At 34.2% G+C, this 23007-nt stretch overlaps 1 protein-coding gene and 1 long non-coding RNA gene across 3 annotated transcripts; both read right to left on the bottom strand.

Annotated features, from left to right (window-relative positions):
• Positions 1-3448: 3448 nt before the first annotated feature.
• Positions 3449-6705, bottom strand: LOC133196198 (uncharacterized). Its single transcript, XR_009722293.1, has 2 exons — positions 6556-6705; positions 3449-3651 (listed from the first exon to the last, which is right to left on the bottom strand). It is a non-coding gene; the product is annotated as an uncharacterized LOC133196198 (long non-coding RNA).
• Positions 6706-10831: 4126 nt separating this feature from the next.
• LOC133196199 (ribose-phosphate pyrophosphokinase 2) lies at positions 10832-21204 on the bottom strand. 2 transcript variants are annotated; one of them, XM_061332116.1, is made up of 8 exons: positions 20986-21204; positions 20663-20846; positions 19073-19171; positions 18800-18924; positions 17991-18164; positions 17505-17664; positions 16112-16224; positions 10991-11146 (listed from the first exon to the last, which is right to left on the bottom strand). In XM_061332116.1, the coding sequence occupies exons 1-7, from the start codon at positions 21165-21167 to the stop codon at positions 16132-16134; spliced, it is 1017 nt and encodes a 338-aa protein (XP_061188100.1). In that variant the 5' UTR covers positions 21168-21204; the 3' UTR covers positions 10991-11146; positions 16112-16131. The 2 variants fall into 2 exon arrangements, with proteins under 2 accessions (XP_061188101.1, XP_061188100.1); XM_061332117.1 differs by lacking the exon at positions 16112-16224 and having other exon boundaries at positions 10832-11146.
• Positions 21205-23007: the final 1803 nt, after the last annotated feature.

The raw sequence follows: 23007 nt of genomic DNA on the forward strand, positions 1-23007 counted from the left end.
GTGTTAAAAGGAGATCAACAGACAAATATGCACTCATGGTTTAAAGAGAGAAAATACTTTCTCTTTATTGTAATCAAGCATTGTGTCCTATTGAATATTATAATTCACCATATGATTTTTTACCTCAGGTAACTTTGTGAATACCGAATTCTGACACATGATATGTACAATAGCATGTTATGTTCTTTACCAGCTGAGCTACCCAACAATTGTTTTTGAACACATCAAATACTCAGGCACTGATTTACAATCATCTGTACGTACATGTATATGACCATGTTGTTAAAATCCTGAAAATACTAGTGTCATGTGAAAAGGTGAGAAAGAGATTCTTCATGCATGACATTGTTATGCTAGTCTAATTTTAGACCCGTTCTTTCAATTTTAGGTCTACCTGTCATGCATATTGAACAACCTAATCTTCAGTCTTGGGCAGATAAATGACGTAAATTCTTGATATTGGAAAGCAAATAAGGGTGAAAAAATGCTTATCTATTTTATTGTATAACAACCATTTTAACATTTAAATTCTGTTCCAAATTGACCAGATTCTTCAACAAATAAACAGAAGTGAAATTTTAAGTTAAGAAATAAAAATGACAGAACTACTCCAACACTCCAAAACCTTAAACCATTCAGTGCAGTCATCCTTTAACTCCCGGCTTTTATTTGTAATTTAATCTTTTTCTTCCTTCAGTAGTCTTTGTGCTGAAAGTAAGCTCCATACTTTTATAGGTTTAGTAAAACTTGATTATAGCTATTCCTTGAGACCTGCAAATTTACTTCGCTATATCTGCAATTATACTCCTGCTCCAAAAGAGGGGAGTATACTGTTTTACCCTTGTTTGTATGTCTGTAAAAATTTTTGTTGAAGTTTTCTCAGCAACTAGTCATCGAGATGCTTGAAATTTTAGTACACTCTTTATTTAGGCATGCTATATGGTGGGGTTTTTTTGTACGAATTTGATATGTCAACTTCCTGTTTATCTGTGTCCGTCCGTACCATACCTAACAAATTTTTGTTGCAGTTTTCTCAGCAACTACCGTACTCATCGTTGATGCTTGAAATTTTAGTATTCCAAATGGTGGGATTCATTTTTGTACAAATCCGATGTCAACTTCACGTTTCTCTGCATCTGTTCATGCCATACATGAAAAAAAATTTTTGTTGCAGTTTTCTCAGCAACTACTCATTGCATATGCTTGAAATTTTAAATTAGCACAATCTTTGTTTAGGCATGTCATATGGTGGGATTCATTTTTGTACGAATTTGTTGTCAACGTCCTGTTTATCTGAGTCTCTTGGTAATTGAACTTATGTATATTCACATCAGAGGGTATATTCACATCAGAGCGAAGTTATTTCTAGAATAAGTAAGCACTGGCTCACAGAATTCTGTTAGTTAAATCCATGTAAAAATTCGGTAAAGTGTATATAGCGAATTCTCAATATAGATTTTTTCCTTCAGCTTCTAAATGTAGTTTGGGAAGTATCAAATACAAAAGTGACCTTGGAGTTCAAGAGTTTTTGGATGAATTGAATTTCAAAAAAAAGTCAGTTTGATATTTTAAAGTTAAGTTCTTTGAAAATTTGCTATAAAAGATGTAAATTTCATTATTTTTAAATTCTAGGAGGCACATAATCAGTTTGCTATATCCTTAAATTTGCTATATTTGAGTTCATTATAGCCGTGAATATTACAAGCAGTTGTTTAGAATTTTGCTGGGGATTCTAGAAAAGTTAGCTTTATCCATAATTTCACATTATCCATGTTTTTACTAGACGAGTTTAATTGCATCACATAATAGGTCTTGAGAGTCACCTGAGTATCAAGAGTTTTCTCTGGTAATGACCAATTTAAGCCCACCATGGAGTTCCATGAATTTTAAAATTAGGTCCTAGTGCTATGTTCACAATTTTCACACACATCAAAATAGGAGGCAAAATGTTAATATTTTTGTGATTTTTGTAACTGGCTAGCTGTTCATTATAATCATCCAAAACAATTTGCCTGCTAGATGATGTCAATAAGAAGTTAGAATTGACAAACTTTGCCCCACTTGGTCATGACCAAGGACCCAGGAAATATAATTTGCCTGGAGCTTTGGGACAGGGCTAGCTGTTCAAGATAATTCTGCAAGTGGCTTGTCTCCTAGTTAGCTCACCTGAGCCAATGGCTCAAGTGAGCTTTTCTGATCACAATTTGTCCGGCGTCCATCTGTCTGTAAACTTTTCATATTTTCTGACTTCTTCACAAGAACCAATGGGCCAATTTCAACCAAACTTGCCACAAAGTAGCCTTAGGTAAAGGGGATTCAAGTTTGCATATTTTAGGTAAGAGGTTGTGCTCTATATGAAATACTGAAAAATATCTTAAAAGACTGATGGTTTTTGTAGAATTTTTCAGGATATGGAAAAAAAATGCAGTTCATGACATCATAACACAATAACTATCCAGAAAAGTATGTCATTTTTTTATAGATATGCAGTCACCGAGGGTCTAAATGATATTTGAATTCATGAATTGTCAGCTATAAAATTAAGCAGTTTCAGTTTTTCAGAAATTCACAGGGCCAAAATACTGAACTGATTTCTGCTTTTTCACAGCCTAAATGCTCAGTTGAGCGATATGGGCCTCTTGTTTGGTACTCCTTGTAGGATTAGTTGTTTGGATGTACAGATGAATTTTGAAAATTGCATAAACCGTGATTGTTTTGGCCCCACCCCTAAGACTCCAAGGGGGTGGGAGGGGAGTATGAGATTGTTGTTCCTGTTCATGCTCTATACCAGAATTGCTGAAATTCTTCAAAAGTTTACATATTTCATGACAGAAAGAACAAGTCGCAGTAGGTTACCTGAGTCATTTGGGAGACCTCAAAATGTAAATGGGCACAACAGTGAATGACCTTTTACTGTAAGTGACCCTAAATCTGTAATCATGATTAGAAAACAGTTAGAAGAGCTCTGATTCTTGTACTACAAAGACAAAATGATCACTCTGGGACACCACCAGATTAATAAAGGGCAGGCTTTAACAAAGAGACAAATTGCAGAAAGGTTAGGTCTGAAAATTATTGGTCCAGAAGTTCTGACTTTCTGAATAAAAACCCCTATAAAGGTATGTGTAGGGATGACAGTAAGTTTAACAAAAGTATATACATGTACAGGTATAGGAAAAATTTACCTCTCTAAAACACAAAATGACTTAAGCATCAATAGGCATTGTTGATTCAAGCTTATTGTGGTTCTCAGAACTTCTGGATGGGATGTCTAGTTTTCTTTCTGTTGCATAAGATTTACAAGTACCATCTCTCAAAAAAACAGTTTGTCTTATATACAATCACCCTAGAGTACATGTATATTCAAGTTCATTCAGTCATATCAAAAGTGGTGTGTGTGTCTCAATTGAAATTACTACAAACAGCAGTAAAATAAAAAACAAGAAAATTGCGGCATAATGCATTTAATAATAATGCATTTAATAACATCTGCTTTGCTTATATTAATATTACATATCCTCTAAGAAATAGTTTGTTAAGCAGCATCTGGTCTGGTGCCTATTTCTGGATATAAATCATCGAAATGCAGTCTTGTATTGTGAACACTTGTCTCCTTGTATTAAGAGTTAATTTGCTTCATGATGTATGGCACTGCAAAAAATAATAATAATACATGTAATAAAATAAATCAGTTTGAGAAAACGAAAATGTTAACCTACATGTTTAACTGTATTTAGATTATGTATTATAGTTGAATCCACACTTTGCAAATATTATGTCCCTTGTCTGCAGTCTTTAGGGGGAAAAAACCAATATAATTCTCACAGTAGCCTTTGTACCAGTAGTTTTCCTTTTTATCTTACCTGGTAATTTGCAATTTGACAGAAAAAATTGTTTGCATCTTGTTAACCGATTGCTCCAGGATGGGGATACCTATACCACAGGCACTTGTTTCGTATAAGGGGTCCCACCCTTTGTTTCCTTTCCACAACATACTTTAAAATGCCATCGTTTGCTTGGAGAGACTTTTTTCTTGTCAAAATAAATCGTTTACAAAACCTCCGGTTGGGATCATAAATGTAGGATAAAACCAGAGACCTTAAAATTGAGTACTCGGAAGTCTCTGGTTTCATCCTATATTTAAAACCCCAACCGGAAGTTTTGTATCTCAAGTCTTAAAATGTATTGAGGTAATTTTCGAGGAATAAATGAGTGGTTTACAATAGAGAGGCTTGACCAGAGACGTCTGAAAGGATTTATTCCACAAGAAAAAAAGTCTCTCAAAGTGAACAATTTCATTTTAAAGTAGTTTAATGATTGATATATTAACAAAATATGAGCTTGAAGCGGGGGTGCCTAAAATTGAGTTAGGTACCTTGTGGAAAGAAAAAGAAGGGTGACCCCATATACAAAACAAGTGCCTGTGACCTACACACTGAAATTGGCTGTACAACATGCATACTTCAGGTGCCTGTGTTTTCACCATCATTTCCGGAGTATATTATTGGTTATAACAATGTAACAGGAAAGGAGAAAATATAATGTAATGAGTTAAATCGGGTATAAATCATAAGAGCTTGGTTTCAGGATGGTGTATTTTTTGTATTGTGTGTTTTTCTATGTCTGTCTAAATACACTGATTATAATAAAATTCACTCAAATTAGCAGTTTTAAACAAATAGTATGTCAATGTTGACAATGTACATAAAAAAATACAAAGGTTGACACTCTCCATGTTGGATTCCAGAGAGGGGGGTGTTTCACAATTGATTTTAGTCATTAAAAACTCATTATCTACACTTTTCCTACCACTACACTTTTCCTACCAGTGTTGGATGAGATCTAGCTTCAAAAGTGATTGAAAAACTCCCTTCTATTGTATGAAATTTGCATTACTTATATAAACCATGCAGTGAACCTAAATATCCTTGATACCTAGCAATAAAATTGAAAGCAACAGAAGTAATGATTTTTAACTATGTAAAGTGTAGAGTGCTGACATCATGCACAAAGAAATTGAATGGCCAGGAGGTGACTTAATTCAGGTGATGCTTCAATTGTCAGTGATAGGGATATTTAAACGGCGATATCATCATATTAGTGATGATTAAGTTGTAGATAGAATGTTCTCTCATTAAAATGATAATGTCCTACGGACCAATTTTAATGATAGAATACATTCTTTGTATTGGCAATGTGGCAAGACAAATAAGGGAGATAACTTGAACTTGGTGCATATACTATGAACAATCAAGATTTCTGAATGTCAACATGGCATGTAAATTTGAAACAACTAAAAATGTTAAGAAAAAGTGTTGAATTCCTCCAATATATGCATTACTTTTTTGGGTAAAAGGTATCCACAATCTTGTTAATATGATTAATTTGATGGTTATTTTCAATGTAACCTCATTTATTTTCTCCAAAATTGTTTCGGAGTGAATCTGCAATTTTCTGCTACATTGCGGGTATATGGGAGGCATTCTTAACGTGGTGAGGGCCGATACCAAGACACAGTTAGATTATTCTAATTTTAAGCTGTAGAAGAATCATTCCTTTACTGAGTTCTTGCACCTCAAAAGTTAGATCCATGAAATAGAGTTGTAAAAGGTAGGCAGCGCAGCTAGTGTCGCTGAATTCCCACTTTTCAACATGGCCTCCACTCTGACTCTCCCCCACGCATGTCACAATATAAAAGTAGGGGTTAGAGTCAGAGGAATTTCCCCAGCACATATCACAGTACTAAATTGGGTGTAAGAGAAAATCTCGGATTAGTGTGAACAGAGGAACCCCCTTGAATCACAGGTACTTGGGTCTTGGTTTATAAATATGTATGTACTTTATTGATATGTAATAGCGAGCGCAGCGAGCGGCGCAAAGCGCCGCTCGTCACTGCGAGCTCTAACGACAACGCCTGGGCGAAGAGAAAATTCGGACTACTGCACATTCATTCAACAGAATTTTTTTCCGCAGTAATTCTGACCCACAATGCATCGCTTCTTGTTCTCGCTGCTAACTTCGTTCACGCGGTGACAACAACTAAAAATTCACACAAAATAAACTCACCTTAATTTAATGGATATTGCCTGCAGATAGTAGATTAAACGTTCTTTTTTAAAATATTTGCACTTTTTAAACTTTGTTTATGGAAATGCAGCTAACATACGACGTCATGTGACGTCACAGTCTAGACGTTCCAAATGTCTCGTGCGGTTTGAAGAGGCGGATCATAATAAAGAAGTGAACACTGCGCTCGCCCCAACGGTCGCACCGTCAACATATTAAAGTACTTTTTTTTTTACATATCAATAAGGTACATACATATTTATAAACCAAGACCCAAGTACCTGTGCCTTAAATCCAAGATTGCGAATGTCAACCCTTGTAATTTTTTATGTACATTGAAAATATGATTCTTTTTTTTTAATGCGAATTTCAGAGATTATCAATTTTTATCGTAATTAGTGAATTTAAACACACAAAATACACTATCCTGAAACGAACCCCTTAATATGATATAAATTGCATTTGATTAATGATACAATAAGCACTTACAAGATCGAATAACGGCACATGTTACAGCAAATATGCAAAAACTCTGTATACATCCCGTTCTAGCTATTTTCTTTTGTTCTTCTGGATCAACTTTTGAAGGTAATCGCAACATATTGTGAATTTGACCTGTAAGCGTGCAAACTCTGCAGTGTTAAACTAAAGCATTACTGTTGAAGCAAAAACTCCCTTCATGTAAAACGCTTTACTGATCAAGAGGAGTGACGACTAATTACAGGATAGAACTCTTAAACTTCCTAAACATCATTCATCCCTTTATCATGAAAACTCTTTAATTGAATGTATCAACTAAAGCAGATTAATAATCATCTACTTAATTTTTCTATGATAAAAATATGATTGGCAAAATGCATCAAATTAGGTGATATAAGTGAGGGGTGGAATGGCTATTTGTTGCAGTATCGTTTCAGACCAGGTCCTTTGGGCTCACTTCATCACATTCACGAAATACATCCCAGAATAACTTATTTTCTTCATAGCTATGTACAATATAATGATAATACTTATAATCAATTCTTTTATACAGTACATATAGTACATATATACAAGAAACAGCTGAAAGCTGTAGAGTGAACCCATGCTGGGATTCAGGATTTTGCGACAGATGATGGAAAGGGGTTTCTAGATATTCTGTGGTTATCAACAGGTGAAAGACAGTGTCCAGTTGGGAGCATGGGGCTAAACTCCCTTAAAACCAACCAAGAAAGTTGCTGACAAGCAAAAATAGTAAACTCCTATACCAGACGTGAAAAACCTATTTCAGAAGTGGGGGGGGGGGGGGGGGGGAGCCACTTGTACTTTCTTTGAAATACTTGGATGGTTTCTCCTAGCTACCAACTTAACAGGGGTCCACGTTTTCTAGGGGGGTGGGGGCTGTTCAGAGGTCATTTTTTAGCTACTTAATATTTACATTTAATAACTCCACATATTTCAAAAGGGGAGGTTCAGAAATTTTCAATATATGAATTTTAATATGAATATGGTGAAAAAAACCACAAATTTTTTACTCAACCTTTTTTGTTGGGGGGGGTGGGGGGGGGGGGGTTGGACTTAAATTAGATCTTTAGTTCCAAAAGGTTATAAACATACTGCATTCTCATAAAACATTCATATAACCATTGAGTTTTCTACCCCCCAAAATAAAAACAAGACAAAGAAACCAACAAGTTTCTGATAAAATTTTAGCTAGCTGTACTGGTTTTGTACTTACAATAAAATCAAAATCTGATACTGGAATCATGTATCGTGGTATATATATAAGTCCGTCAATTTTTATTGACTGTACGCGGAAAAAAAAGGCAATAACTATAATTAAGTATCTTGACATAATCAACTTGTGTACATGTACTAAGTTTCAATGAAATCACACCAAACACACAGGAGGAGTAACATTTTTCAAAATTGTTTACAAACAACAGATCCTTTTAAAATTAACTACTGCATAAGTTTGAACAGTAGACCTAATCATAGGTAATTGAAGATTATGAAGCTCATATTAACAATTGTTATCCAGTCAGGTTAAAATTTCACACCAGTGACCACATGAATGTTTTAGAAGTATGCAACGTACATTCAAGTTTGGTCCAAGTAGGATTTATAGTATCTTGAGAATGGATCCCAAACTTAAATCACCTGCAATATGTAGGTCAGATGCAGCATCCCAAGAATGTCTGATAGTGTCCATCCCTTGATACATCCAAGCCCGTTAGAATGAGTGTGCATTGGTCGCAACCCCCCCCCCCCCCCCAAAAAAAAAAAATTGAATATTGGAACAAAATTAATTCATTATTCATCTATTAAAGTAATGCTGCTAGATTTTGTTTATTTCATTTATGAAAAAAAAGAATTACTTCAATCCCTTGCAACTTTTCTCAAGATAGGGTTTATTATGTAGTTACTTGAAAATGGACCTCCTATTTAAACAAACTTCAACTTGTTCAATCATCCAAAATAAATGAAAGTCAGATATTTGTATATACAAAGCATGTCTGGTAATCTGCATCCCTTGATGTACCATCCATGCAAGTTTAGTCACAATAGGATTTGTAGTTACTTGGTAATGTACCTGCTCCAAAAACTCTGACCTGGCCACTCAGGCAGAAAATAAAGGTTAGATCAAGTGTCTGAAGAAATTGTAAAGTACATCTCTAGATGCATCATCCTTGCTAGTTTTGTCCAGATAAAGCATACAGTTACTTGGGAATGGACCTGCTCCTAAAAATTTAACCTGGATGCCAAGTCAGTGGAAAAACAGTATTTCATTTCAACTTTGCTAAGCTAAAAATACCGGTAATGCACCTATACAACAGAATATAATAGGCAGCCTTTGACTCCAGTGGCTTAAAAATACAATGCAAAGAGTCTCTCAAATGGAAGAAACATTTATTAACATTCTCATCCATATTAATACTAAATTCAAAGTAAATGAGATCAAAATATGTGTACCCACAAAAATATCATGATGGTTCAGTTTGAAAGCTGCTGGTATGTACTCAAGCAATTTCTGTTTTTTCTCTTTGTCTTGTGAATCAGAAATATGAGATTCTCAACATCCAAATAATGTATTATATACATTTTACCTTATTACATTACAATGGCAGATTGGAGGATATGTTACATTTGTATGAAAATAACGAAAAAAAATAATTCTTCATTCACAAACCTTGTAAAAATACGAACAGATGAAAAACTATTCCTGCATGAACTAGAACTGTCCAAAAGGGACAAATACCCCCCGCTGGGTTTTTCAGAGAAGGTACCAAACCACTAATGTTTTCTAGATGTGAGAGGTGTTCACAATTTGCTTAAACATTTAGAGTGAAAATTTAATTACTCATTATATTTTTTTTAATGAATGAAACAAGGTGCAGCCTAATAAAACATCAATACTTAAATAATTACAGTGTTTTTTATGACATTGAAAAAATAGTTTGCAATTATCTGTCATCTTTGTGAGACATGACACTCTGCAAATTGGTTGTTGAAAAAAAAATATCATAATTAATTATACAAAATCAAATTGATCTTAATACCTTTATATCAAACTCATTTTAAAAATAAAAGGTTGGTTCCAGTAATATGTATTTTGACAGACATAAATTACAATTAAGAGACTTAGACAACAGAGATCTTTATTTCTTTCTGCCCAATTCCCAGGAGATATAGATAAGACCTGCTTGATCAGAGATGCCCTAACAGCTTCCCACACTGAACTCATTAATTAATCTTTAACTGGATGCATGTCCACTCATTACTCCCAAGGGACAAATGGATTTACACTATCTGCTGTGTAATGTAAAAACTGTTTTTAATACTTTATAAAATTTTAATGAGTAGTTTTAAGCTGTAGTCCACATTTTTGTACAGATGTTCTAGATTCTATGTCTCAAACCTTAGACATGAACCCGAAATGACTAAGTCAATAAAAATGGAGAAAAAAAAACACCTGTAAAATGCAGAAAAATTATCAAATAATGTTGAAAATACCAGGTGCACATCTTCATATGGTAAATAATAAGTGTACAAATTTTCATACAAATCTATGCAATAGTCTCTGGGAACAGATCCGGACAAAACCACATAATAAAAATGAAAAAAACACCTGTAAAATGCAAAAAAATTATCCAATCATGATGAAAATACCAGGTGCACACCTTCAAATGGCAAAGAATAAGTGTACAAATTTTCAGACAAATCCTTGCAACAGTTTCCAAGAAATGGTCCGGACAAAATCTCGTCTACAGACAGACGGACAGACAGACAGACGGATAGACAGACGGACAAGCTGATTCCAATATACCCCCCCTAAACTTCGTTTGCGGGGGGTATAAAAATAAAATGTATTAACAACAAATACTACATGTATACAAGTAAACATGTAAATCAGGGATGGGGTAATTGGAATAAGAAATCTTAATTAACTGTAATCATTTACAATTTGCTGTGAAATCAATGAGCAATGGACAGACTTCTTGACTTGTCTTTGAAAAACACATTTAGGCCTTAGGAGTTAAATTATATAGTTTATATGTAATTCCTGTTTCTTTCTTTTTTTTTAACATTTCTATCAGAACCAAAACTTATTCATATTTTGTATTAAAAAATGCAAAAATAAACAGTAGATTAATATTCATGTATATCACCTTTGTCCTTTAAATTCAACCCAATGTTCTCAATTAGTACATGACGAGGCGGTGCTAATAATCATGTACAATGTAGAATGAAGCTAATGAGCAGTGAACATCAGAAGCATAATTAATATTGCAGCACTCATTTAATTTCTGATTTTAGCACTTACTTTTTCACATTATTTCCACAAGTAACGAAACGAAAAACCATTACAAATACATGTATGCATCTATATACATGTATAAGAAGATACATCTTTACTTGGAAGAAAAACGGGGCATAAAAAATATTAACATCTTAAAGAGTCGGGGGAAGAAGGGAGATCTGGCCAAATCCATGAAGATTGTTGACATCACATTGGCACATGAGTGAACAAATATGAGACAGATTCACCATTGTGAGTTCGTCGAATGGATTCTGCCAGCATGGTAGATATATCAATGCACTGAAAAACAGAAAATACAATTAAGCCAGTAGAATTAATCTAAATGCAGAGAAAATACAATTAAAACCTAGTAAAATTAATCTAAATCATAAAGTGAATTCCTTAAATTCAGCATTTTTTAAATTCTTTTGTATCTTACAAATTTTATGAGGTACCTAAATGTCTGAGAACCGGTACAAAATGAAGTAAAGTTAAGTATTTCTCATTGTTGTATATAAAATAACCAAAATGTATACAGTAGTATGTGTTAATATTTCTGTAAAAAAAAAAAAAGGTTGATAGATTTGAATAATGTCATGGTAAAACCTTCACATCTTTTTATTCTAAAGACTAATAAGGTGACCTTATCTATCCTGCAATATGTATCAAAGTATCAATTAAAAACATCAATAAAATAACACAAAAACAGCATCTGAAATGAAAACCAAGATCTTTAACACATCTACACATATATATTACACATTTTATATTCAACACTTTAATATTTAAAGCTTTTGAGTTGCATTAGGTTAACTTTTTACAACATAGAGTCCCATGGGCCAAATCACTCACCTTGCTACAGAAAAGCAGAAATTAGTTCAGTATTAGAAAATTAAAACAATACAAGTAGTCCTAACCTACCCCCAGGGTGCTTGATTTTAACAAACTTGAATCTACACTAACTGAGGATGCTTCCATATTTCTTCTGACTAATCATTGCTTTAGAAGATTTTTTAAAAGATTTTTTCCCATATATTTCCATGTAAAAGTTTGATTTTTGAGCCACGCCCTACCCCAAAGGGACTTTATTTGAACAAACTTGAATCTAATTGAATGACTAATTATGGCTTTGCAGTTCTTGAAAAGAAGGTTTTAAAAGATATTTCCTATACAGTATATTCCTATGTAAAGATATTTCTTATATATTCCTATGTAAAACTTGGATCCCCAGTTGTGGCCCCACCCAACCCCCTGGGTTCATGATTTGAACAATCTTGAATCTACACACCTGAGGATGCTTTTGTATTAATATGACTAATCATGGCTTTGCTGTGCTTGAGAAAAAGATTTTAAATATTTTCCTATACAGTATATTCCTACTAAGTATGTATAGCTTTGATCCCCTGTTGTGGCCTCACACTACCCTTGGGGGTCATGATTTGAATAAATTTGAATCTACAAATCAAGCTTTCACATGTTTCATCTTTTCTGGCCCACTGGTTTTTGAGAACAAGAGTTTTAAGATGCTACCAAATTTTCATGAATTCTTAATTATCTCCCTTGAAGGGGGGCATGACCCTTCATGTGAACAAACTTAAAAATCTCCTTCACCCAAGGATGCATTGTGGATAGTTTGATTGAAATTGGCCTAGTGGTTCTGGAGAAGAAGTCAAAAATGTCAAAAGTTTACAAACACTAAACACACAATAGACAGACAGACGGATGCTGGACACTTCCATCAGAAAAGTCATCCTCGCAAGCCAGGGGTCCTGAGTCAACACGTTGCCATTGGACCCCTGGCATATTTCATTCAATAATCGTGGGCTTGCTTCTCCCATTGAGAAGCACCAATCAAATTAAAGCTTTCATAAATAGTTAGATAAGGATTCAGTTGACACCTCAATGCACGTGTTACAAGTTGTTTATGCTTAATGTGTTTGGTTGAGAGATAAGAAAAACAATCAAGATTTGTAATTTTTCCAAAAGACATCACTACAGTCATCCCACAAATATTAAATGAAATATGTCAGGGGTCCAACGGCAACGTTTTGACTCAGGACCCCTGGCTTGCAGGATGCAGAAAAGTGGGCTAAATAAATTGTTTTAAATGTTCTTGCTGTCTGTGAAAAAAATAATAAATTCACATTCTGTTAAATAAGTTTGAAATTGAATAACATCAGATGCTAAACTTTCATATATTTTTCAAAATTTTGGGTACTTCCATGAATTAAATTTCCTGAAATATCAAAAGATTCTGTGTAATACCGAATATGCACAGGCATGATAAGGTTTCCCATAGAACAACACTGCATTCTGTCTGTGAAGTACCAACATATGTCATCGTAATGGAAAATGACAGCACTGCAAGTTTGAGATGTCATGACGAGGAGTGTCGTAAACTTTACATCTTATTTCAAACTGCATGTAAAATGTAAGAAAGTTACAAAATTCATGCATCTTCATTGTAGTCTTAAATGTGAGGGTGCTGTTATATAATCAAATAATTTAAAAATACTTTGTTTCATTGCTCTTGATTGAAATTTGGCTGTTCAATATATGAATAAGAAATTTTAAAATATCCTTTTGAAATGTAAGCCATAACATGTCTGTGGATAGAGGGAGAGAGTCTGGTGCAAGTGATTTTAAAGTAAGAATTAAAATTTTTTTGTGGAAATCCATAAGAGGAGTTTTTCTCTAACTGAATTTTGCTTGTGAAAAGGTGTAATGGCTTCGTTTTACTACATACATGTACTATACAGTGTGGAAAATACCCTCAAATGTGGCGGTAAATTGAAATCATGATGAAATATTTCATTAATACAAGTGCAATGCTATGATTTTCCCAAGCATATTTCAGGTACAGTAGGATACATTGAGTTCAAAAAGTCACTAATAAATGTTTTAATCACCTCGACTGAAGCCATTTTTGTGCAATACTTAAAAAAAATCAGTTGACCACCACATTATCAACAGTAATGTGATTTAAAAAAAAAAAGTTTATATATAGCCGAGAGAACACTCTACATAACTTGGCTGTACTTAAGTACATACCTTACTATTAAAAATCAGAATCGAACCTCACAATTCAATTCAATTATTATGTTTTGAAAGCATTTTAAAGCTTCAAGGCTTAAAATAGCTGCAGGAGCATTATGAAATTAAACACCTTCCACAGCTGAACATTCTTATGGGTTGAGCATCCCCCATCCATCCCCCATAAAGCCCTGAATTAATGAACGAGTAAAAAAAAATGAGCCAAGACCCTGGAGGTTGCTAAATAATTCATACTAATAGAAGTAGGCCTTAAGAAATTTACAAAATTTAAATAAGAAAATTTCAATGGACATTAATATTGTACATTTTGCAAAATCCCATCAAGTACATGTATATCTCATTCATCCATGCAATTTTCTAATAAATACTTATAAAACAATTAAAAAAAAAAAAACATGCTTGCTACTTGATGCATCTAAAGCAAGATTTCCATTTGCCATGAGTCACCTGAGTTGTAATTCCTTTTCTGACAATGAGTATGTTAATGAACCATATAGCTGTAGCCTGTACTAAACTTTATGCATGTTCTCAACATTCTTATCTTCCCTGTACTGATTGACTCTAAGTTTATAAACTGAAATTGTGTTGTTATTAAGAAGTCTATATATTCTTATAAAACCTATGCCACCAAGCCCCCCACCACCATCTCATCCTCACAATATTTGAACATTTTCCACTCTACAAATTTATGTAAATAACTACAGCCATCTACTTTTGAGAAGAGAATCTTCAAGACCGTTTCCATATACAGTCAAACCTTGTTATCTTTAATTCAATGGGACTGAGAAAAAACTTCCAAGGATATGAGATATCAAGGGTAAAGTTCTTAAAGATTATGTGGTTGAAACTTTGAAATCACTTCGTCATATCCATGGTATTTAAGATATCGGTGTTTGAGACACCGAATTTCAACTGTATTTCTATACATATTTTTCTGCCTTTTGTGGCCCTACCCTAGCACCAAAGGCCAAGGACAGAAAAACTTCAGTCCACACTGCATGGGTTTGCTTGTATATTCATACAACTATGCTTCAGATATGCTTCTTCTGTTCTTGACAAGATGGCTATTGAAGAGTTTTTTCCTTTATAATTCCCATGTAAAACTCTAACCCCCTATGTGACCTCATCCTAACCCTAAGTGCTATGATATTCTATACTACATGGATATTCTGGACTAAAATACAGATTTTCCTGTATACAACCTATCAAATAATTTTACCCCCTACTGTGGTCAAATCCCTGCCCCCCCCCCCCTTTTTTTTTAAATGACGCCATCCTGCTTATTTATTTCTTAATTATCTTCCCCTGGAAAGGGTATTAACCCTTCATTTTTGTAATGTTGGAGTTCAATTTATCTTTAAATTGCAAGTCCTTATTAGAAAATGGCATCATCATTCTGGGAAAGATGACAAGAATGTGAAAAGCATTATATTACAAATTATTTCATTTAGTAGTTTAGGCTAAATGGACTGTGGTTATCGGCCTGGTAGCTCAGTGGTTAGAGCACCTGACTAATAATGCAAGGGTCCCAGATTTGATTCCCTGCCAATTTCATGTATTTTCTTTATTCATTCCTCCTTTCCTACTACATGTCCACATTATAGACTTAAACAAGTACAACAAACTTTGATCAGGAAAACTCCTCTAAACCTATGGCTCATGTGAGCTATATCCAGACTTAAGCTTGACACATTTCAATAAACAAAGCTCAGGTGAGCTTAAAACTATGGAATTCTTTCGAACAAACCAAGACCCATTGATAGAAAGTCTGGATTTAAAAGAAAACAGTGTCTGAAACAAGAATAAAGAACTGTAGCATTATCAAATGCTGGAAAGTAGCTCACCTTGACAAATGTAGGACAGTCTCACAGAAAAGGAAAGCTTAGATGCAACATTTACGTAAACATTTAATACAGCATGAAAGGACTTAAAATGAACCTGTTTTAAAATCCTGCTCATTAAAAAAAATGTCAGTCTCATATATAATCTGCAGCTTGCTATTGAATATGCATCAATAATTAGAGCATCCATGCATCTACTTTCTATACAAGGATTATAATTTACTTGGGGATGAACCACTCCAAATAAGCTTATTAACCTGTGTAACAAAGAAATAGTATAAGCTCTTCCTGACATTGTCAATGTGAGCTAAAAGGCTGCATGCAGAAATTCTTCAATGACAACAGCAAATGCTCATGAACATAAACCTACAATGAGGAACAAGAGATGATTTACAACGGCACATGGCTGAACAGATAGGAAACAGATTCTCCATTGTGTGTTCTTCTGACAGCCTCTGCCAAGATGATGGAGATGTCTATACACTGAAATAATCCATGTCATCAGTATATAACATTCATACGACTTCATACTCAAATTAGGATAAATTGTGGAAACATTGATATGATCTGTATCAGGTATTGGGCATTGACATATTCAGTGAACACATAAACAAATGTAGGGGGTGTTAAACGAAATATTCAAGAATAATAGTGGTAGATAGAAAACTGACTCAAAAAGTAGTGCTGCAAAATGTGGTGGTTTTTTCATGTGCCAGTACAGTGTAAGGCTGTTATTGCCTGGCATCAAGAAAGTAACAAACTGGGAGTATCCAGCAATTTGGTAAAGATACTGTATGTGTACATAGATTAACAAATTCAAATTTTAGAGCAATCACCAGGTACATAGTGGTTGGTGCAGTCATGAAACTGCACTCCACATGTAGTGCTTAAAAGAACGAGAAAATAAGCGTAAATGAAAGTCTTATAGCTGGAATACCATTCATAGCTTGTGTTAAATATAGAGTACTGTAGATTCCTTATTTTTTGCGAGTACTTATTGTGAAATGGCTCTTTAACGTCAAATCGCGATAACAATAATTTTTCACATTGATTTCAGCACCATAAAAATAAAAGCGAGTAATTTTATTTCGCAAGTGATGCTTCACGCGTAATTACCTGATAATTAATTCCTCACATATATTTAGGAATCTACAGTATCAACTGTTATTGACATCAAGTAAAGAGAATGATTTCACCAAAATACTTTTAACAACCTCTTAATAATTAAGGATTAATTAACTTAGCCACCTGACCGAACACTGTTGTTGGATGTAAGTGTGAAAGCCCTGAAGTGTGGATGTGAATTAACTGTAGTAACAGACATAATTAAACTTGTTGACCTAGTGATTATAAGAATAAATCTGCATGCTTGATGTTTTATCATGATTTTATAATTCAGGGCTCAACATTAACTAACATATCCACTTGCCAACAAATTGTATGTTACTTATCCGTATTCATTGCTAATTTGTCAGGCTCTGAATGTCCTCCATGCAAAAGCTGCTAAAATATGAAACCGTCTTTTTGAAGTACACATACAGTAAAATACAATAAAATTCTATCCATATATGGCATTACGGAGAGAGTATTTAAAGGCTTTGCTTGTTGCCAATCCTATTCATTTCTAGGAATAAACAAATTCTTTAATTCGTTATTTACCATTCCAACTTCAAACTGTCTCCCAGTTTGCTTTAGATTGCTAGATATACCTTCAGATATAAAATAGTGCATAAATTACAAAATCTTGAGTGCGTCAAACTTACTTTTATTTTTGGAGCTGACTTCATTCTTTCTTCCTGAGGAATGGTGTTTGTCACAACAACAGCTTCAAACACAGAGTTGTTAATGCGGGATATGGCAGGTCCTGAAAATATTCCATGAGTGCAGATGGCATAGACTTTGGCTGCTCCTGCTTCTACCAGTCTGAAAAATGACAGATTCAAAGACAATAAGACGTGGAATCTCTTTGCATGAATTTACTTTATGAATGCTTTCCTTGTCTTTAACCTTTTTCTCTATCATCTTCACTTTATATCCACCTCTCATTCACTTTCAAAGTATTCAAAATTTTTATCAAAAAAGAAAAAAAAAAGAAAACTGAAATAAGCAGGATGACTGATTTTTTCTCTTCAGAAACCAAAACAATCCATTACTATCATGTCTATAAACATAAAAACATGCTATACCAGAGAGTCAGCTTTTTCTTACTAACGTTCAGAAGTTATGAGCAAGTTTATTAGTCGGCCTACTTTTCTGCTGCATGACAGAAAGTTCCACAGGTGTCTGCCATGTCGTCCACTAGTATAGCGATTCGGTCCTTGACGTCCCCAACAAGTACCATTGTCGCCACCTCATTGGCTTTCTTCCTCTCCTTGTGGATCAGCGCAAAGTCAACATTCAGTCTGTCTGCAATCGAAGTCACTCTGTGGAAAAAATTTTTTAATTAAATTAAACATGCTTTTAATTAAGGAATGAATTTAATAGCTACCCAATTCATATGGTATAAAGTGGGATGGGGCAGTTTACGCTTTATAAACCGCGAATCCTTGTAATTTAATTTTCATTCATTTAGTGTAAGAAAAAAGATGATTGCCCTTCAAAAAATGACTTCAAATTGTACAAAATTTAAATGTAATATCAGGCAGATCAATACGTTTCTGACACAAGTCATTGTGACGTAGGCAACCCAATTTATACGATATAAAGTAATTTTTTTTATCCAATCAAATGGCGCGTTACAATCAGAATCTAATTATTTATACATTAGCTACAAAACGGACAGAAAGATGCCAGACAAAATGTGATCTGAAAAGCTCACTTAAGGTTTCAGCTCAGATTCATCCAGAAAACAATACTACAGTCTTCTTCCATTTTCTGGTTTCTTAAAGAATTAAGTTGTAAACAGATTTTCTGAGGAGTAAAACACATGGAAGGAATATGTCTCACAGATTAGAAATTTGTACAAATGGATAAAAATTACAATCATTATGATAAAGTTCAAAGCTAATGGTACAACTGTTTGCATTCATTTTGGCATCTTACTGTTTTGTAACACTACCTCTTGGCACCTCCAGCATCAGGGGAGACAATGCAGCTGTTTCTCCAATCAGGAATGGTGTCCTTAATCCATTTCAGGACTGCTGGCTCAGCATATAGATTGTCTACGGGAATGTCGAAGAAACCCTGTCAAAATATAATAAACTTTCCTTCTAATAAAGCAAACACTCAAGATTAACAACTACCAGTAATTAAACAAACTGAATATTACTCAAATAAATGGAATAATATTCTAGGTTATTGTTTTCTCTCCACAAATTTCACAAGGTTTCACCTGAATCTGAGAGGCGTGGAGGTCCATAGTTATAATGTGATCAGCCCCAGCAACAGATAACATGTTGGCCACTAACTTTGCTGATATAGGGGCTCTGCTCTGAAAGCAACAATTACAAATTTCATACAAAAAATATTTCACATGCTTGAGCCTAGTAAAGCAAGTAAGAATAAAACAAAGTTTTAAAAATTGAAACTTCATCACTTTTTACAAGAAATGTATTAAACAGCTTTGGCAAACCTCAACATCACATTATTTATTTTCATGTCAAAATTATAATATGCTTGGAGGGAGGTTAAAACCTACCTGAGGAGGGGGACTCTAACCTACCTGAGGACAGGGGCTCTAACCTACCGAAGGGAGGGGGGGGGGGGGAAGAGGCTCAAATATACTGTACAATTATATTATGTTGGTCCCGGTTTCATATATTCCCACTTTTTAAAAATGTTTGACAATGTTCAATACATGCAAGTTTCATTTAAAGGTGAAAGTGAATGGTTGACAATGATTCCCTATTGCCAAATAAGTTACATATTTTTATTACATTTTCAACAGTGAAATACTGTGATTTATTTATTGAATAAAAGTGATATTCTCTCACAGTGTGAAAGGATACCAAAAATGATATTCTCTCACAATGTGAAAGGATATCAAAGTAAGTAAAAAATAATTTCTGGCCTGTCATAAGATAGAAATAGTAACTAAGCATCTTGATAGAGCTAAAACTGCAAATTTCTTCCCAAATATGTTGCTAAAATCCTTGTACTATGTAATGTTTTCAATCACACAACTTCTAAGCTATGACGTCTCAACCGTTCAACTATGACGTCAAGCCTATGGTGTTAAGAAAAGACAGAGGTAAAGGGAAAATCAAAGAAAATGTAATAAACAGAAAATTCAATGTTTTGTAGATGAATATGGAATTTATTTCACTCGTGAGACAGGATTTTTTGATATTTTCACTCGTGCTTCGCACTCGTGAAAATATCAAAAAATCCTGTGAAATAAATTCCATATTCATCTACAAAACATTGAATATCCTCTATATATTCTTTTCATTTTCCTTCACCATGGTGAGAAATATACAAACATTTGAATATGGCAGTTGACCAAATGGGAGTTAATATAAAATGGTAGGCTGTGCCCAGGATAGATAGAACATTCTATCGTTAAAATGATATTGTTCTATGGACCAGGTTTAACGATAGAATTCGTTCGGTGTTTAGCAATGTAGCAAAATAAACACGGGCGATAACTCGAACTCAGTGCATTTACTAAGAATAATCCAGAGAGTAAATTTGAAGCGAGAAAAAACGTTGAGAAACTGAATTGAATATTTGTCTTTATATGGATTCTTTTTTAGGATAAAAGGCACATACAAACTCAAAAAGGTTTGTTTTGATTAATTTGGTAGTTATTTTCAGTGCAATCCCTTTTGTATTCTTCAAAATCATTTCGGAGTGGATCCACTCTGATTTGCTACATTGCAACTATATGGGACATATTCTAACTGTGGTGAGGGCTTGTCCCAAGACACAGTTAGATGCCGCAGTTAGATTATTCTAACTATGCCCAAGATTGTTGGCAAACCTTGTCTTTCTTGTCCTGCCGTGCATAAGGAAAGCATGGAATGACTGCCGTGACTCGACAGGCTGAGGCGATTTTACAAGCGTTGATCATAATCAGCAGCTCCATCAGCATGTCATTTACTTCATCACAACCGCTCTGAACAATATACACATCCTCTCCTCTCACAGACTCGCCTATTTCAACACTGCAAAATCAGTGAAAAAAATCCATTTAGTTCTACCGGTTACCTTACATACCTGTATCTTAAAAATTAATATATCAATGTAATCTTTTCTTTTGTTTCCTTTGTGACTTCAGAATATCAATGATCATATAAATTTTACCTGCATTCTCCGTTGCTGAACTTCTTTGTGACAACTTTTCCCGGTTCGATGCCAAGTCGATCGCAGATTTTCTGAGCCAAATCAGGGTGGGAACTCCCATTGAAAACCTTTATATTTGGCATCTTATGATAATCGACTGCTGACGAGGACTGTAAGTTCTTTCTAATGGAAGTTTTATGCATCAACTCTCTTGCGTCGCACTATCAGCACGAGATCATCAATGTCAAGAACACGCACTGAGCAGATTCCCATATGCATTCCGTCCCCATGATAATTCGGCCAAAGATGCGGAAGGACAAAATGTCCCATTCTGATAGACCCGTGGACCACAGTGCGCCCCCTCCCCCAGTTATTTTGCCAATATATTCTATACAATAGTAAAAGGTAATTTATGGGTGTAATATATATTCAATCATTTTGACGGTCTTTTTTCGCCTCCGTTTGCCCCCCCCTTAAAAAAAAACAAACAAACACTGAAAAACAAAGTAAAAACAAACAAACAAAACAAAAGCAGAAAAATATATTCCTTCCTACAGCCCTGGGGGTCTGATTTACAAAATAACTTACGATTAAGACCAAAATGTGATTTTGCGAATAACTTTCTTCTATATAAACAGGGACCTATATACTACTATACAACTTTATACTATAATTATACTTAGTATATAGGTCCCTGATATAAATTAGGGCCTAGTTTGAGAATCACTCAGTGGTATTATTGTTATTTTTATTTATTTATTTATTTATTTTTATTTTTTATTCTTTATCTTTTTTTTAATTAACGAATCTCTTTCTTATTAATAATTGCGGCTGAAAGATCTTTCTTAGAAGAAATTTTTATCAGAATAAAAGATACGAAAAGATTTTACAGTCAGCTTCAGTCTTCAGTGTAAATTGTAAGTACTTTTGTAAAATGGGACATGGGGACTATAATTATACTCGAATCTGGGTCTAGTCTATCGACTGTTTTATAATACCCTGTCCCTGTTTTACCCTGTTTTATAATACCCTGAGCATGGTTTGTCATAAGTGTTCGTCTAGCTTCTATCTTGCCGCCCAACTGTTCGCCTGTTCCACTCTGTGTTCAGCTTCAAAGAATTTCATAAGTTTTTCATACACTCTCATGACTCTTGCATTTTTTTTTAATTTTTAATAATTAGCACTCGACCAGAATAGATAAATTCATTGTCCGAAGTCCCATGGTTAACGCGCCAATTAGGGCTTATAGTCATCATGTATATCAGTATATTGTACTTCTATATAGTCATGGTTTAAAATTGACAAACAGACTGCATGATAATCAAATATTCACTTAGAACTCTTCCAAATTTCATGTCCCTTGTCTCTGGTTCACACTCCTGGGTGCATGGGTTTACTTAAGTTAGTCATATATTCAAAGTACATCAGGCCATCTTTAAAAAAAAATGTTTGGTTGCCCTCTCCCCCCGACCGACTGGCTAAAAACGACCCGACTCGGAACTTTTTTTAACCTCCAGGAAGTATTTATTTATTTATTTATTTATTTATTTATTTATTTATTTATTTATTTATTTATTTATTTATTTTTGCTGTCTATCTACCATGTCTACCGACCCATTTTTTTCATCCTGAGTCGGGAGAGAGAAAACAAAGATTATTTTAAAGTTGGCCTAGGCCTATATAAAGATACAGTATTTGAAAATCTATATTTACTCAGATCGATAATTAAGCAGGTAAATTGCATAATAATAATAATAAGCAGCTAGCTTTTTACAATGTAAATGATAAAATTCATACAAAGAGTCAGGCCCCAGGGTGAGGCTAGTCACATGAATCTTTTTCAAGCTCTGGGGTGGCGGAAAGGGGGGGGGGCAAATCTTGAGAAACTCATGATACATATTAGCAACTTCTAAAAGACCTAATGACGAATTTTTATCTCTTTATTAATTTGTACATTTTCCTAATTTGATCCTTCTAAGCTTTTGTAAATAATTAAAAAAGGGGAAAATCTTCCCAAATCAGAGTCAACTAGTCAAGGTCATA

This window comes from Saccostrea echinata, unplaced genomic scaffold (assembly GCF_033153115.1).
Source record: "Saccostrea echinata isolate AGI-Se365-2 ecotype Australia unplaced genomic scaffold, CSIRO_AGI_Sech_v1 ptg000030l, whole genome shotgun sequence".
In the NCBI taxonomy this organism is placed as follows: domain Eukaryota; kingdom Metazoa; phylum Mollusca; class Bivalvia; order Ostreida; family Ostreidae; genus Saccostrea; species Saccostrea echinata.